This window comes from Lepeophtheirus salmonis, chromosome 13, assembly GCF_016086655.4.
Source record: "Lepeophtheirus salmonis chromosome 13, UVic_Lsal_1.4, whole genome shotgun sequence".
NCBI classification, from domain to species: domain Eukaryota; kingdom Metazoa; phylum Arthropoda; class Copepoda; order Siphonostomatoida; family Caligidae; genus Lepeophtheirus; species Lepeophtheirus salmonis.
The window spans coordinates 25,432,040-25,450,164 of record NC_052143.2 but is presented as its reverse complement, the minus strand read 5'-3'; the positions used below and the strand labels follow the sequence as shown (position 1 = coordinate 25,450,164).

At 30.9% G+C, this 18,125-nt stretch overlaps 1 protein-coding gene across 1 annotated transcript; it reads left to right on the top strand.

The window, feature by feature from the left end:
- Positions 1-3,196: 3,196 nt before the first annotated feature.
- LOC121128019 (spermine oxidase) lies at positions 3,197-5,567 on the top strand. The gene is made up of 7 exons (XM_040723597.2): positions 3,197-3,645; positions 3,697-3,877; positions 3,941-4,117; positions 4,161-4,274; positions 4,336-4,789; positions 4,854-4,936; positions 4,995-5,567. The coding sequence occupies exons 1-7, from the start codon at positions 3,397-3,399 to the stop codon at positions 5,237-5,239; spliced, it is 1,503 nt and encodes a 500-aa protein (XP_040579531.1). The 5' UTR covers positions 3,197-3,396; the 3' UTR covers positions 5,240-5,567.
- The last annotated feature ends 12,558 nt before the right edge of the window (positions 5,568-18,125 follow it).

Here is an 18,125-nt window from a genome sequence, read left to right as displayed (position 1 = left end):
GAGAGGCCAAGTTTGCTCTTCTCAGAGATTGGTTCCCAAAGCTCATCTCTCTTTTCGTAGCCAACTCCAGGTATCTTGACGTTTAGGATATTCCACATAGTTCTGACAAACTCTGAAAATTCGGCTGTATCTTTAAACTCAAGTCTGTTGTCTTCTTTGGAGTAGTACCAAAGCGCCCCAATTGATGATTCGTGAAACACAGCATGCTGTTGTAGTTCATTGGACTGTTGAGCCCTACGTGATGTGGTCGCACCTTGAGTTGGCTTTGATGACGCTTTAGGAGTTGAGAGGTAGTTGAGGGAGTTTGGCCATAGGGATGGTACTACATCTGGTTTGAGGTACCTGTAAAAGAAGGACAGTTATAAGCATACTATCTTCCCAACATTTTTACAAATTATCAATCGCAAAAACAGCGATCCGTAAAGAACGCATCAAAAGTGAGCAGCTGTCTTGCCTCTTCTTTAAAGCCTTGCCAAGGGTCTGACTTCTTTTAGACTCAGAGATGAAATCAGAGTCACTGAAATGCAGGAAATACAGCTTTGTACTTTTGGATGGTGCCTAATCTGTCTTCTTCAGATCTGTTTCTCTTGGAATGGATCTCAGCCAAGCGGTATCAAGTCCAAGGATTCTCTCTTTGTTTGGCCACAGATGGATCGTAACACCAGACTGTTGTGGCTCCATCCTGAAGCACAACACTTAGTGGGTACGATTGGAATAACAAAACACAATAAAGATGGAATGCACAAAGTAACTAATAGTTATTACTTATTATCTTACCAAACAAGTTGCATTGATTTTTTTCCAATTCATGTTTGCGGGTGCCCGGTCCTGCTTACAGGAGTCCTTGCCTTACCATATGTCTTGCTCTCGCTTTCTCCTCGTGCTCTTTTTTTCATTACAAACTACTCAACTCTAGATATATCATATACTTCAGGGAGCACTTCTTACACGCTTGATGCCTCATACAAAACGCTTATGAGATTTCATTAATATGGTTTCCTTGTTATTTCTTAGACCAAAAACGTGTTTTTTTTTCAAATATCCATAAATATATTCATAAATACAGATAAACTTTGCTATATTTTTATAGAGTTATGAAAACTCGTACATCACCCACCAATAACGGTATATAAAAGTAAAATTATAATTAACTACGCTAACTCCATTAATTCACTCTTTTTTTAATTAACAAGAAAATTAATCAGGAGTGTCCGCAAGGAGTGGACTATAGGCCCCTCCCAAATTAAGAAAATTTAATATGTGAAATTAAAGTTAATTTTTCAAAAAAAAATTCCGAAAAATTTAATAATTCAAATTTTTTTTCTAAAAATTTTAATTTTCTGTGAATAACTATGGATTTTTGGATCTATTTGCAAAAAAAAAAAAAAATCCAAAAACCAATTCCCTTCCAATATAATATCGTTCGGATGCCCTGTTGATTCCTTATAACGTCATACAGGGTTTTTTTTTCTTTTTCTAATTATTTTGTTATAAAATATCATAAAACAGATTGGTCACCACCCCGTAGAGCACAAACTATGGTGTTTTTTCCTAAATGGAATATTATTTTTTCTCTATGTTGTTAAAGTCAAAAATGTGCATGTTGAATTTATTGAAATTGAATATCTATTGAATTAATACTTTAATATGTGTGTGTTATTATGCATTTATTGTGTGCTACAAAAGGAATGAGTTCAGCTCTGTATCTCATTTTGTTCAAAATTTATGGTCGATTATGCGTTTTTCACTTTTTGTGGGACTTTGACCTTATCTTTTTTCCTATGCGAAGCATCGGTTTTAACCTACATCATGACACTAATTTGATCTCTGTACCTCAATATGTTCCAAAAAAAAAAATTATTGTCAATTATGTATTTTTAACATTCAATCTACCTGGATCTCTCAAAATTTAATAGCCTTTCACTGTGAACAAATATAATCTTTGTACCATGTTAGATCAAAATCGATCTGTAACTTACAAACTGGGGTGAAATCATAATACTTTGTTATTGGAAGTAATTATATGAGTAATTAAAATATAATATGTTCGTTTTATATTGTATAATAATGAAGACATCAATATTTTTTGTAATATATGTGCAATGCTCTTAATACGTATATCTTATTTGGCTTAATAAATCATCGACATTTTATAAAAAAAAGTTCCAAGGACCGGTCCTAAGTCTGGATAGACCAACATAATACTAGTTTTTTCTGCCTTGAAACTCTATTCTAATTGAAAATTTCTTGACTCACTAACGCGTTATGCAACTCAATGAGTTGAGTAGGATGGATGCAAAAATGGATACAATTTACTCAAAATCTATTTATTTTTTTATTTTTCGAATGAACATTTGACCTTTTATTAAGGGGAGACGTTAATTGTTAGTCATATTTCATGTACATAATGTATAAATATCATCTTTATTAAAGATGTGACTTATTTTGCCATTATCATGACTATGTTGCACCAAAATATTTATTCTGTTTCCACATGTTGATCCATGGGACTGAATCACACTTAGATATAGAGTGGAAAATGAGCGCCAAAATGGACAAAATTGAACAATGCCATTCATTTGACGGTTCATTTTTTCATTTCTTTTTAATTGTAATATATATTTTTCCCCCAAGACCAAAGATAAAACAAAGTGGCGAAACGACAATCACGTGATCATTTTTGTTGTCTATGAGAATACATTTTATTTCACTTTGAGTAGAAAAGGTATTAAGAATTATGCTATAACTAACTACACAACCTCCATGAAGTATGCAAAGGAAATAAAAAATGCGCTTTTCAAATCTTTTTTGTATTTCTAAAAGGGCAGCTCATGGGGAAAAAGTTTTTTGCCACCAACTAAATTTGAGCAAAAAAATGATAACGTGCTCGGCGTTAAATTTAAAAAAACAACTGAATGTATGAACAAACGAGTGCCCGCCTGAAGGGATTTCTTGTAGAAATGAACGGAAAAGTTATAAACAGGCTCAAGCCCAGATTGAATCAAGGGCTTAATAAATGTATTACAAAAAAATGGGGTATGGGATTAAGTACAGTATCGTAGCTTGCTTCAAACCCCCATTTATTAATAATCCAATCTCAGAGTTGAGGATTGGGTATAGAATGACTCAACATTATATATCCATAATTTTACAGGAACAATTTGAATGTTTCTACTATCTAGGGAAATGTGTAATTGTCTAGCTTTTTTCTTTTTACGTGTGTTGTCAAGTGAGAGTGTTTTTGGTGAACTCTCATTTGAGAAATAAGAACATGCCCAAAATCAAGATATTTAATATATATATGTGATGCATATAAATATCAGAACTATATGTTTACTTAACCAATTATTGAGAGATTTTCTATTGATACTCTAAACTTTTTTCCCCTATTTGAAGATGACAATTAAGGAAAACCATCATAGTGTTGTAATCATTGGAGCAGGGGCAGCTGGCCTCTTTGCTGCACGAACACTCATAAAATCTGGAAATTTCTCTCCCGGTGAAATTGTGATATTGGAGGCTCAGGACTATGTCGGAGGACGTATCAAGACAATAAATAAAAATAGCATTCCATTAGAATTGGGAGCTCAATGGATTCATGGTCGAGGAGACAATCCCCTTTGGAAATTTGTCCAAGAAAAAGGGGTAAGAATTTAGAAATTATGAAATGAGGAGGATAAACAAATTACTCTTTAGATACACATTTCTGAGATTACAAATTCTGATGGGAATGGTATTTTTGTGACTCATAGTGGAAAAATGCCTCCTAAAAAGCTCTGTGAGGAAACTTTGGAATTCTTGGAATCTTTACATAATGACATAAATGATTTAATTGATGAGGAAGGAAATTTATCTAAAGGGATAACTTTTTCTCTGGGTAAAATCATTGAAAAAAAACCCCACAAAATTTAAATTAACTAAAATAACGAATATTACATAGGTTACTATTGGCAATATCGATTCAATGAATGGTTACAACAATTTATTGGTATTGAAAGTGAAGAAGAAATAGCTTGGAGGAAGAAGGTCTACGATTGGAAAATCCTATGGGAAAAGTGCGATGCCTCCGGATATGATTTAAAAAGAGCCTCCATTATTACACGTGCTAATTACAAAGGTAAGAATTCATGAGAAGGATTAAATTCATTACATTTTCTTAGTTTATGAGGGTGGAAATGCATCCTTTGGATCTGGATATGACTCTGTGATTCAAGCTTTAATTGAGGAACTCAATGGAAAAGTAGAGATTAAGTTACAAACTGAAGTTAATAAAGGTACCTTAGTTTGATTCAGCAGAGATTGATCACTTAAAACAACCCGTCTTTATGCACTTAGTTACTAAGAATGATGCTATTAAAAAGACAAGCATACACACATTGGACGGCAGCTTGTACGTTTGTGATACTTGCATTATCACAGTTTCTTTGGGAGTACTTAAATCCAATCCAGACTTATTTGATCATGAAACCATTCGTTGGCCACCATCAGTGTTTCGAGCAATTCGTCGTATTAGATTTGGGAATATTTGTCGAATCAAGTTGGATTTTGTACATAGATTTTGGGATGAGGAAACAAAGGGGTTCATGATACTTAGAGACTCTGAGACAATGAATGGCTACGATGATGATGATGAAAAAGATCCTCTGTATCACTACATATATGGCTTTGATACAATACTTAATCATCCTAATATGCTTATGGGATGGATTTCGGGTGAGGAATCCCGAGTATTAGAGTCCATTTCAGACAGTGAAATCGGAGATGCTTGCGTAAATTTACTCAAAAAATTGTAAGCCCTAAATCTATTCTTTATCCTCCTCATTCTTCATAATTATTCTTATGAATTTTTTCAGAACGTCGCAAATGAAACTCAAAGTTCCCATACAGCTAAAGGAAGTTATTGTGACACGATGGTTCACAAATAAGTTTACGAGAGGTAATTTGTGCAGAAAAGGGATTTGAAAGTAAGAAACATATCCACTTTCTTTTTCCAGGAGCATATTCGCACGCTACAAATGATTGCGATCGTAAGAATATAAAACATGCTGACTTATTGGAACCTGTTTACTATCCCCAAGGATTACCCGCTGTTATGCTAGCAGGAGAGGCAACAGATGATATTCATACAGGCACTGTTCATGGTGCCATGTGCTCAGGAATTAAACAAGCAAATAAATTATTAGAAATGAATGCTCAAATACTGAACTTAGATCATAAAGTAGAGCTAGAGACAGCCTGAGCGTAAAAACGTAGTTTTGTTTTGAATTTGATCTACATTAAGTATAGTAAAACTCTGTAAAAATAAAATATTTCTAGAGAAGAGGGAAATCATAGTATATTGACCCATGACAATTCTCTTTCGTCGTCACTAACGAATCTCATAGAAGAAAAAAACTTTACAGGCATTATATATTTACATTCATTTACATAACTAATAATTCAAATCAAAGTATTATGGCTTAAGGCAATTGAAGCGGCTCCACTCTAACTTTCTAATACACATATGTACATTCATAATATGTAGCTAATAAATTAAAGAAGCATTATAATACATACTTCCTTTCTTATTTGTACCTTGCTAATTTATATAGAGACAACCTAACCTGGCTTTTCATTCCCATCGCAAAATAAATAAAAAGCTTAAAAGTTGAGAAAAATAATGAGATCCATTTATATTTTTCATTCATTTTTGAACACTTATTTTTATTGTTCTCTAAATACATTTTTAGGGGCGTCCGCATGATTATTTATATATACATCAAGGTTAGACCATAATGTAATCGGGCTTCTTAGAATTGCTGGACAAGATAGGCAGATTTTGACAAATACACAACCACTCATAGTCTATGACGTCACTATTCTTAGAATTTTCAATTTAATGTATCGTACCGGCTGCCGGGCAGGAAAAACAGATTTTGACAAAACAAGCAACCACTCATTTACTATGACGTCAATATTAATAGTATGGTGGAATTCAAATATCAGTCGTACACGAGTTATGGTATAACCTTGTATTTCTATTAACCTTGATTTTCATTTTTTTTTTTTGAGGGAGGGGGGCTTTTTGTTTTTTCAAATAAAATCCAACAGTTTCAAAAATCCATAGCTATTTACAGAAAGTTCATTTTTTTGGAAAAAAATTTGTAAGAATTTAATATCATAAATTTCAAAAATACATAGTCACTCACAAAAAGTTAAATTTTTTCGAGAAAAAAATTCAAATAATAATTTTTTTTTTTTTTATTGCATAATTTACACAATTGATTAAAGAAAATGATTAGTAACAAGCAAAAATTCGTTAATGTGTTCCCTGCTTGATTCCAATTTATTTAGTCCAGTCCAGTCTTGAGATCGTTCCTTAAGACTGACGGTCCATGATACCGGTTCTCACAATTTTTTCATAAAAATGTCGATGTTATATCAAGTCAAATAAGATATATGAGAGTATCCGTCTATTCTGAGAGCTATTCAAATATTTTGCTAAAGCTCATATATTTCATATTTGATAAATAAGCCATATATATATAATATCTATTATAGTTCTCAATGATAATCATATGAAAATGAATGTAATGGGTATGCCATGAATTAACTCACGACTCATGAAGTATTTAAATTATACAAAGGTGTACAATAACTTAGGATGATTTATTTATAGATTAAAAGTACTTAAATATTCCTAAGTATAGTCCATAATTTTGATTCTACCTTAATTTATACAAATTATAAACGGGTGGCAAAATGATCTATTCCACAAATAAATTGAGCTGGTATTAAGTATTCATAAGTGATAAACAGAGTTAGGACTTAGGATTTTGTTGCCATATTCTTGACTAAAAGTTATCAAAAAGTTGCTATACATTTTTTTAACACTCCACGTTTTACGTTTATTATACCTTGCAACCTTTCAACAAAAAAAGAAAATTAAAAAAATAGGTTTAAAATCAGTTGATAGTACACTAATTCTTGCCAGATATGGAATTATTATTCTATAATTGTGTGGAATGGTTCGAGGCTTAACAAGAGATAATTATAATTTAATGAATACAAAGTTATATTTTAAAATGTTACATCACACAAAAAAAAAGTATTTAAGAAGTAATTTGATCATGAAACATGTTAAATTCTGAGTTCAAAGGTTTATGGACTATTCTGCAAAGAAACATCAAAATTTCAATTAAATATGTTTAGTTATTATGTAATTGATATAGTATTTAGGGAAATAAATAGTTAAATAATATTTGTTTTTGTCAAATTTTCTATGGAAGTAACTATTCATTATTTTTAACCTTTTTAAACATATTTTTTAATTTTTATAACTGCAGTGGATTAAATTGGTTGTGCAAACAAAGAAAATATAGAATTCAATGTTAAGCATTAGTTTCTAGGATTAAAGAATATTTTGCAACATGATAAATATATGAAATGGCTCGGTGTGGTAATATGACTATTGGCCATGGTTTTTGGATGTTTCTGATATGTTCATGAGGCTTCCAAATTCTCGATTTGTAGGAGGTACATCTAGAGCTAGCACAGCTTTGAATTTTGGCATAGATTTGTCAAACATTGCATAGTAGGAGGTGTGGCCTAGGTATATAAAGCCTAAAAAACACTTGTTAAACACTGAGCATGTGGTAATATGGGCCTAATGCGGGGTTTCATAAAGGCATATAACTTTGAATAAGTTTGCGATTGAGAGATAAGTGCTAAGAATTTTTAATGCACATCCACTCTGAAAGTTCTAGCCGCATGACATAAGTCGTTGATTTTGAAAAAGCATATCATATTTCCCCAGTTACCTCTAATAATTAAATTAGATAAAATGTTGTGTGTCGGGCGGGTTGCACAATTCAAAAGATGCAAGACCCCCAGCCTCTAAAAAAAGACAACCCTCGAACCACTAGTACATATTTATGACACATTTTCTATGTTTTCCATATTTATATCTTTTAACAGGGACGCCTGCAGAATTATTTATATATATATACTTTTTTTTGGGTGGGGTCTTGGTTTTTCGATTTGTTTGTGAAAAAAAAATCAAAAAATAAAATTTTTTTGTAAAAAAATTGAAAAATAAATTTCTTGGAAAAAAAAAGTTGAAAATTAAATATCTTGCAAAAAAAATTTCCAACAATTTTTTCGAAAAAAATTTCCAAAATCAAATTTCATATAATAAATTCCAAAATCTAATTCAATATGTTAAATTTTTTCGGAAAAAAATCCAAAATTTACAGTTATTCACAGAAATAAAATTTCACAAACCCCCAGCTATTTAAAAAAATTAAATTTTTTGAAAATAAAATTCCAAAATCTACAGCTATTCACAAACATTAAATGTTTGAAAAAAAAATTCATATATTAATTTTGTGGAAAAAAAATCAAATATTAAATTTTCTTGTAAAAAGCAAAATTCCTTAATTCCTCAAGCTCCCCTCCTCTCCGGACGCCCCTGTCAAACTATATATTATTTATTTTTGGCAAGCAAGGTGGGCTTGACGATTATGATTGAATTATTCATATATTTGAATTAAATAGTAATTATTAAAATGCGTTTTTTTTAAACTTGATTCGGCTTAAATGTGTTTAAATATTTACATATTTTATCATCTATGCACGCATGTAAGTACTTATTAGATGACCATTATAAATCTATGATGAATTGAGTCAATCTCAATCACATTCCTTTGAAATTCTTTGAATAGTATATTATAATTGCTTGCTTCTAGAGGTACAATGGTACACACATCGCGATTGTGGTATACAATTTATTTTTTATTTAGCTATACGACATTAACATAGAAAAATGATGTTAGAGCTTAGTTATAAGTAAAGCTGGGCTATTTGGTCAATTCCATTACTGTTTTGAGATTAGAAAAGGAAAGCTGTTGTAGAATTTCCCTATCTTTTTTGATTCATTCTTTAACAATTAATTATTGTTGTGCTAACCTCTCCTCAAATAATCCATTGTTCGCTGAGTACCTTCGAGTTTGTACTATAAAATTAGTGAAATGCCGAAAAAAAAATCTCCCTACGCCTGGATCGAAATTAATGGAGGCCATGAAATTTAGAGCTACCTACCGGACGACAACAAAATATTTTCTTGAATATGCCGATGTAAGTACTCTTACATCCCCCCGCATACCATAGTCAAATGACACTTAATGTACTCGTCCCGTATCAAGAATATGAATGCATACAAACAACATTTGACTCAATGATTCTGACAACTTTAACACCGACCTCTTAAAGATGCTAGTTTCCTGTAATTTACCTTTTTTCCACGGTGGAAAAGCACATTTTCTCAAAGTTTATGAAAAAATATGCCAATAGAACCGTCCCTATTAAAAGACACATAGATTAATGGAGGTTGTCAGGAAGTATGTAATCTCCAAAATTAAAGGGAAAATTGGAGATAAGGATATTTCCATAGCTGTTGATGGGACTAAAGACAACTGGGAACGATCAATGACAGCTATATTGATGGGTCCTTTGGATGGCCGTTTCTTGGGTCGTCTTTATCTAATTAACATGATAGATATACAAGTTGTTAATGCCGTTCATGTTGCAAATTTTGTCGTTCAGAGTATTCAACTAATTCTTGGTTTGAACTTTAAAGAAAATAAGTTAAAAGTTTTTATCACGGTCTTACTGTAAAAAAAACGGGATAAGACCTGAAAAGAAGTTACCTCCAATTGTAACATATCATTTTTGTAGCTCATGGACTCCATAACGTGGCTGAACTTGCTCGTAAAGAATTCCCAAAAACAAATAGCTCATTTCTGAAATAAAAAAAAATATTTTTGAATGCTGGGCTATAAAACGGAATTTACTGCTTCTTACCAAATTCCCTTACCTATCATCACACACTAGGAAACTTGGTTGAAAGCTGGAGATTACAATTTCAATAACTTCGAAGTTATCAGGAAATATTTAAATAACCTGAATGAAAAAACACCAACGGCCGTTAAAGGTAAGGAGATTATAAATGATGAGTTTATTTATGAAGAATTGTCAATAATTAAAATTAATCTCAACCCAATTACCGAGGTCATTACTGCGTTAGAAGGAAGACTCCCATTACTTGTTAACTTGACAATTGTCGAACATTTACGCGTCAATATCAAGCTAGAGCCATTCAAAACAAAATGAAATACATTTTTAATTGAAAATCCAGCGAACAACGATTTACGAGACCTAGCAAATTCTGAGAAGACTATTTACAGAAACACAACTATCGTAAATTGTGACATAGAAAGGATTTTCAGAGCATATTGAGAACCATTCGTACAAAAATACGATCCTGTTTTCAGTAAAAAGTGTCAAGAACAAATTAATTATAAAATGGAATATTGAAATATTAGATTCGTAAGAGTAAGTATTTATCAAATAACTTTAAAAAAAATAATTATATTTATTCCTAATTAATGTAATATGCTCAAGAACAACAGCATGAATGGTCTCAAAGCTTCAAATGAGCTTCAAATGGCGTGCAAATAGTTTGTCTAACATCAGTTTCTTCGTGTAAAGACTAGGGTAAGTTATTATTGATGTATTTAAATATTCAAAAATTAATTAAACAAGTTCTTTTTCAAATTCAGGATTAGCATGGATCTATCCTCCAAAGCTGTAACTTTTAATCAATAGTACCATATGTCTTTTTACTCACCCTCGCTCAATAACCAGTCCTAGTTAAAAATCAGTTCAGGGGCACATATATATATATATATATTAGCAAAATAATTTCAAAAATTAAATTTTTATCAAAAAATTATAAAATCTCAAATATTCACCAAATATTAAATTTCTTGCAGAAAAATTTAAAAAATCCACAGATGTTAAAAAAAAATTCATTCTTTTGGAACACATTTCATTTATCAAATTCATAGCAATTATAAAAAAACTAATTTTTTCGAAAAAATTTCGAAAATCAACAGCCATTTATAAAAAAATTCAAAAATCCATAGCTATTCACAAGAAAATAATTTTTTTTGGAAAATTAAATTGAATTTCAATGAATACATTTTTTTGAAAAATTAAATTGAATTTCAATTATTAATTTTTTTTTGAAAAATTAAATTAAATTTCAATGATTAAATTTTTTTAGTGTAAAGAAAAAATATTTAATTTGGCGGAGGGTACAACCTCTCCAGCCCACCCCATGCGGACGCACCTGTTATTTGCAAAATGATATCATCAAAATCTTATATATACAAAAATAAACTTATTTATATGCTTTCACCTACCTCTTCCTCCATTTTTTTACTACCTAGCAAAAGGTTTTTTTTTACTTCTTGGATGAACACTTAAGAAAATTGAATTTGTTCAATAATAATAAAGGGAGATTGAATTAACCAGTCTTGAATTACTGCAATTCAAATGAACACTTATGAGAATTTAATCTGTTCAATAAAGCCAAATAGTGTATAAGTATTGTACATTGTATAAGTTATAACTAATTTGACGTATTACTTTATTAATATTTTGAAGTACCTATGGCCCATAAGCATTCTATTGAAGTATTGGATATTACCCAAGATACTAATTTATTTGGAGGTAAAGTAATTTTAAAGTTGTTTTGTAGTTGGTGCATGTATTAAGCGATCTTCACTTTAGACAAGTTAAGAGTAGGTTAATTTATTGAAATGGGGTTGAACAAAGGTTATTATAATAAAGTTTTTATTTTTTATTTAAAAAAAAACCTGAACGAAAAAATAAAAAAATATATTTATTTTAAATTTGGTTTAGCTACATTCTGAGAGGATTGTTACGTAGAAATCTGTTGATTGTCTACTGTTACTGATTATTTGATTTACCGAACTTTAGCAATTGGTATTTTTGCAATTGGTTGGATTGTCTTCAATGCAGGCGTAACTGTGGGAGTATTTGCGTACATAATCCCCGTTCAGGAGTCAATTTGACGAACTTTAACTCTTTTTTTTCATGAAAACTACACCAAAATTTTAAGTTCGGTATAAATTATTTTCTGGGTTTTAATGATAAATGTATTCGAGTTTTTGTTTTTTAAATTATTGTTCTGGAATAAATTAGATAATTTTACATTAAATTTAAATAAACAAACATAAGTTATAAATATTGATTTTTTAAATTATTTGACAGATAAAAATATTAACTTTACACCATCTGCAATAAAACTAAAATATACAACTCTACCTGGAGAAACAAACGAAGAAAAGGAAAGACGTCCTAAGAATAAAAATGATAAATAGGGCGTAGGTTTAGCAAAATGACTCCAGCGAAGAAACAAGCATATTTTGAAAAACTTTCTGCACTATCAAAAAGAAGACCGAGGCCAATGATGAATCGTATTGCAAATAGAGAAATAGATAGAGTGGAAAATATGAGTGACCAACGGATTAATCTATACATAGACGTTCAAATCGGGCGGAAAATACGATTTTGGATCGTGTTGTAAGTCAAAAAAGATCAAATCTGATAGAAAGTATGGATATGGATCAAATTGAAAATAATAGAAGCAGACTCCGAGTTGAAAATATGGATGAAACAAAAATTGAAAATAAAAGAGCAAAGCGAGGGGTCGAAAATATGGATGCAACATAGGTTGAAAATGTCAAGGCAAGAAGAAGAATAACACCTACAAATAGACAACGTCGAACAAATCCTTTGAATGAAGCCAGTCAGGGAAATATTGATCAATTTGTTGTTTCTATCAACGCTGATGATGTAGAAACATGTCGAGTGGGGCGATTGATTTTATTAACAGCTTTTTTCATTGGTAGCGGTAGACATATGCATAAGTTATATCAAAATGCAATATCAATTGTATGGGAATATGGTAAGGCAGATTTAATTTCTGAGAGCTTGTTGTTAGGTCAAACAGCTTCTGATAAGCCAGAATTAGGATCCAGAGTATTCAAATTAAAATTGGATGTCTTAATGGATTATCTTAAAATTCGACATGTATTAGGACAGGCGGTAGATCATATTCGTGTAGTGGAATTTCAAAAGTGTGGCTTACCAAATGCACATATTTAGTTGATATTGAACGAAAGTGACAAAACAAAAACGACTGAAGACTATGGCAAAATAGTTTGTGCTGAAATTCCAGATAAAGAAAAATATCTGGAGTTATATGAAACTGTGTCTACATGTCTAATGTATGGTCCATGTGGTCAATTAAATATAACATTAGTATGAATGGAAGATGGAGAATGCAAAAAAAAAAAAAAAAATCCTAAAGAGTTTATAAGCAATACCGTTCAAGAAAGAAATGGTTATCCAGTTTACAGAAGGCGAGAAAATGGCAACAAGGTTACAAAAGGAACAAGTAAATTGGATTACGATACCATATGTCACATATTTGTACAACTATGTATACAAAGGACATGGCAAAATATCTATATAGGCTTTAACAGTATGAGAAATCAAGGCGAAAATGGAAATGAAATTTCGAAATACTTGGATTGCAGATATGTTTCCTCTTCGGAAGCGTCATAGAGAATTTATCATATGTCGCTTCACAAAGAATTTCCTTCCGTGTTACCATTGGCAGTGCATTTACTGGATCAACAAATGATTACATATCATAAGAGCGACAACTTACGCCAAGTTTTGGATAGTGAAAAATCAATAACGACTTTAACAGAATGGCTGAAATACAATCGTGAAAATGAAGAATCGAAACATTTTCTTAACAATGGATTTCCAAAACACTTTACTTGGAGTGGGAAAAAATGGTCAAAAAGAAAAAAAATCACAGTTTCAAATTGGTCGTCTTTACTTTGTTCCTCCTCGAGAAGGCGAAAGATTTCGATAGAATGGCAAAAAATATTCTTTGTAGATGACCTTGGAGGTACAGGCAAAACATTTTTGTACAACACTCTACTATTGAAAATGAAGAGTAAAGGGAAGATTGCATTATCAGTTGCTTCGCCTGGGATTGCTGCTGCAACTCTTATGAAAGGTGGTAGAACAGCACATTCAAGATTCCAATCAATATCGAGGACAATTCTACATGTTCAATAAAGCCAAATAGTGATATTGTAAAACTAATTCGGCAATGTGTATTAATACTTCGGGATGAAATACCCATGGTCCATAAGCATTCTATTGAAGCATTGGATCGAACACTTCAAGATATTATGCAGGATACAAATTCATTTGGAGGTATAGTCACTTTATTTGGTGGTGACTTTCTACAAATACTTCCAGTTGTACATGGAGGCACAAGAGAAGATGTAGTCAAATGTTGGAATCTATTTGCCACAACCAGTTATTACTACTCATGGTCAATTTTACGTTGTAATGTCACGAGTAACAAAACCAAATAATTTGAAATTTCTTTGTTTTGGAGGAAAAAAAGAAAATGAAGTATATAAAAAAAATGTTGTGTTTAAAGAAATTCTATAAATAATACATAAGCGTATATTTCATTCAATAATATGTTTATATTTTATTGTTCTTAATAAAATAATTTTTTTCTCAAAAGTATGTCTTTCTACTTCTGAATTACATAAGACACCATCATCTTTCTATATTGGATGGGGGTACAAAAATCGATAAATTTCGAAACAAACATCACACTTTCATTATCGTCCTCCATGCGTCCGTGGAACGGACAGGCTCATACTTGTCTTATACATACAAAAATAAACGTATCTATATACTTCCACCAACCTCTTCCTCCGTTTTTTGTTGCCTAGCAATAGTTTTTTTTCTTCTTGGATGAACACTAATGAGAATTCAGTCTGTTCAATAATAATAAAGGGAAATTGTATTAACCATAAAAAAATAAATCCAAATAGTGACATTGTATAAGTTATAACTAATTTGACGAATTACTTCGGTATTATTTTGAAGTACATATGGCCCATAAGCATTCTATTGAAGCATTAAATATTACGCAGGATACTAATTTATTTGGAGGTAAAGTAATTTTAAAGTTGTTATGTAGTTAGTGCATGTACTAAGCGATCTTTACTTTAAGGAATTTAGGAGTTGTTTAGTTTATTGACATGGGGTTAAACAGGGTTTAATGTACAAAAGTTATTATAATAAGCTTTTTATTTGTGATAAAAAAAGACATACAAAATCAAAAAAAATAATTAATCATAAATTTGGTTTAGCTACATACTGAGAGGCATGTGACGTAGCTAAATGTTCATTGTTTAAAGTTACTCATATTTTGCAATTTGTTGGGTTGTCTTCAATGCATGCGTAACTGTGGAAGTACTGCCGTACACAATACCTGTTTAGGAGTAGTTCTGACGAACATAACCTTTTTTTTTATAAAACCAAGGAGGCTACCCAAAAAAAAATTACCGTTCTTGGGATTTTTTAATTATTGTTCTGGAATGAATTAGGTACTTTAACATTCGATTCAAATAGACAAACTTAAGTTATGAATAACGCTATTTATTTGAATTTTTAAATTATTTGACGACCACCATTTTGTGTCCAAATGCGTCCCCGCCCCATGCGTCCGTGGAACTGTCAGACTCATATTAGTCTTATATATAAAAAATAAAATTTTTAATTTTCCTCCTCCTCCCCCCTTTTTTTTCTGCAGAGCAACAGTTTTTATTCTTCATTCTACTATCAAAAATTAGAAAGGAAGGGGATATTGCATTAGCCAGTTAATTTGTCTTGGATGAACACTTATGATAATTCAATCTGTTTAATAATTTTTCAGGAAGTAACATGAAGGGGAAATTGCATTAACCAGTTAATTTGTATTGGATTGCATGAACACTAATGAGACTTCAATCTGTTCAATAATTTTTCAGGTGTAGGTTAGTTTATTGATTTCATATCACACTTTTATTATCTTCCCCCATGCGTCCGTGGAACAAGCAGCCTCATACTAGTCATTTATACAAAATAATTGTGTATTTTTGGATTAAAAGATGGGACGAACGAAACATATTCTATTGATGTATTTAATACAAAAATATTATAATACCATGATGTAGGAATCACCTACTCCTTACTCCAACCGCCAGGATCCTCCTCCTACTAGAAAAAATTATACCTCAACCCATATTGTTTTGAATAAACCTAAATGATTCATAAGCTCATATCATTGACTTCTTCACACCCTTTTATACACCTCTCATACACATTATGTTACGTATATTACGTAATATGAAGACACATATTTAATAGCTATTTTTATAATTATTTATTCTCGTATTTATCGTAAATGAGGTGGAGAATTTCCGGAGGGATGAGTTGCATATCCTGTTAGCCTTGACAAACTGTAAATTTTAAAACATACTAATTATTCCACAAAGCAGGGACGTCTGCAGGATTATATTTTGGGTGGGCTTGGTTTTTGGCATTTAAAAAAAAAAAATTGGAAAATATTTCAAATATTAAATTTTTTTTAAAACAATTTCAAAAATCCACAACTGTACAGTGCACACGAAAAAATTTTGGTAAAAAATTTCTAATATAAAATTTTTTGACAAAAAATTTCAAAATCTACAACTGCTGACAAAAAAATTAAATTTTTTGGAAAATTTTTTCAAAAATGCACATTTTTGAAAAACAAATTTAGAAATTCTATTTCAAATATTAAATTTTTTCGGAAAAAAAATTCAAAAATTCATAGCTGTTCACTAAAACTTAAATTTTTCGGGGAAAACAATTTGAAAAATAAATGAAATTTTAAATATTTGTTTTTTTTTATTAAAAAATCAATAAATTGGTGGAGTGGGGATCTAGAGTCTCTCTAGCCCAAGCCCACATCCTGGATTCATCTGCAAAGATATTCGAAAAAGGAGTTAAAATAAGTTTCATTGTTGTATGTATATCTGTACAATGGGCGTATTTTGAGAGCTGGAGATCAAAAATAATCCTTAATTAACCTTACGAGTGAATTTGTAAAGTGATAGTCAAACTATTGAGGGAAGAATAAGCATAGTATGTATGCATTGTTGTTATAGTTTTGTAGATTCTTGGTAATTAGGGTTCCCGTGTTAGTAAATGTTGCCTTCGTTACTTTATTGAGCGTAAGATTATTGGGTATTCTCGAGCTCGGAAGGGACTAAATAAGGTGTCCTTTTTTAGGGGTTTTACAGCCTTTTTCTGATGCTATCAAACTATTTACAAAAGAAGTAGGGAGATTTAGATTTGTTAATTACAACGTTTATTGAGTTTCTCTGGTAATTGGTCTGGGGGTAGCTTTATTAGTTTGAAATCTATACCCTTTAGAGATAAGGCTGGGGTCCTTAATCTTTCAATGTAACAAAAAACAATGCCTAAACATACCACGTAGTTACTTTTATTGTATCTTGCAACATTTATTCCAAATAGAAACAGATTTAAGGCACCAAATCAGTTAGATCTTCCTTTCATTTCAAATGAATTCCTAGCAATAAAAGACCCAGAGATTGAATTGATATCAATTCTCTTTTAATCATTATTATTAATATTATATTTTATTTTGTAACTGCATAGGCACAATCGCATGGATGACGCGTCACTAGGTTTTTAACCTATATGTACCGTATAAAAATATAAGTTAATGTGTTGATTACAAAAAATTAAATAATTTAATTCAAATCTTATCATAATCAAGTTCATATTTAAATCTCTGTTTACTCCTATGTTGAAAAAGACGTGCACATTGCACAGGATCTCTACACATATTCACGATCCTCTAATTGCTTCAGAATGTATACAAAAAAATAACGAATTCAATACAACACTTTTTTACATCAACATTAAGATACACAAATAGTATAATTAATTAATAACTGTAGTAGAAGACACGCCTTTCTTCAATGATATATATTTGGTTTAGTAGATGATAACAATTTAGTGATTCGTCTGGATATCAAATAACTAATATACTTTGTACACATTTTGACCCTATCTGTCTCTAACTTTAAATTTGTATTCTTGTTTTGTTCTTTCTTTATTATTAATATTTGTTTCAGGTTGGTTTTGTTTCTATCAATGAAGAATGGAAATTATTCGTCTCAATTACCGAGTCTAATGGAAATATTAGACTTGTAAAAAAAAAATTTCTTAAAAATTGATAAAAAATTAATTACGGATGAGACATATAAGATGATATTTTGTTTTATAAGAATGTTTGTCAGGTCTAAGGTTTCCGAAGAACACTACAAAAAAAAAAAAAA

Excerpts from the sequence above, each read along its gene's own strand:
- LOC121128019 (XM_040723597.2), top strand. The coding sequence starts at position 3,397 with ATGACAATTAAGGAAAACCATCATAGTGTTGTAATCATTGGAGCAGGG. Across the intron at positions 3,646-3,696 it reads AATTTGTCCAAGAAAAAGGG|ATACACATTTCTGAGATTAC; the intron begins GTAAGAATTTAG and ends ATTACTCTTTAG. Across the intron at positions 4,275-4,335 it reads ACAAACTGAAGTTAATAAAG|TTACTAAGAATGATGCTATT; the intron begins GTACCTTAGTTT and ends TTATGCACTTAG.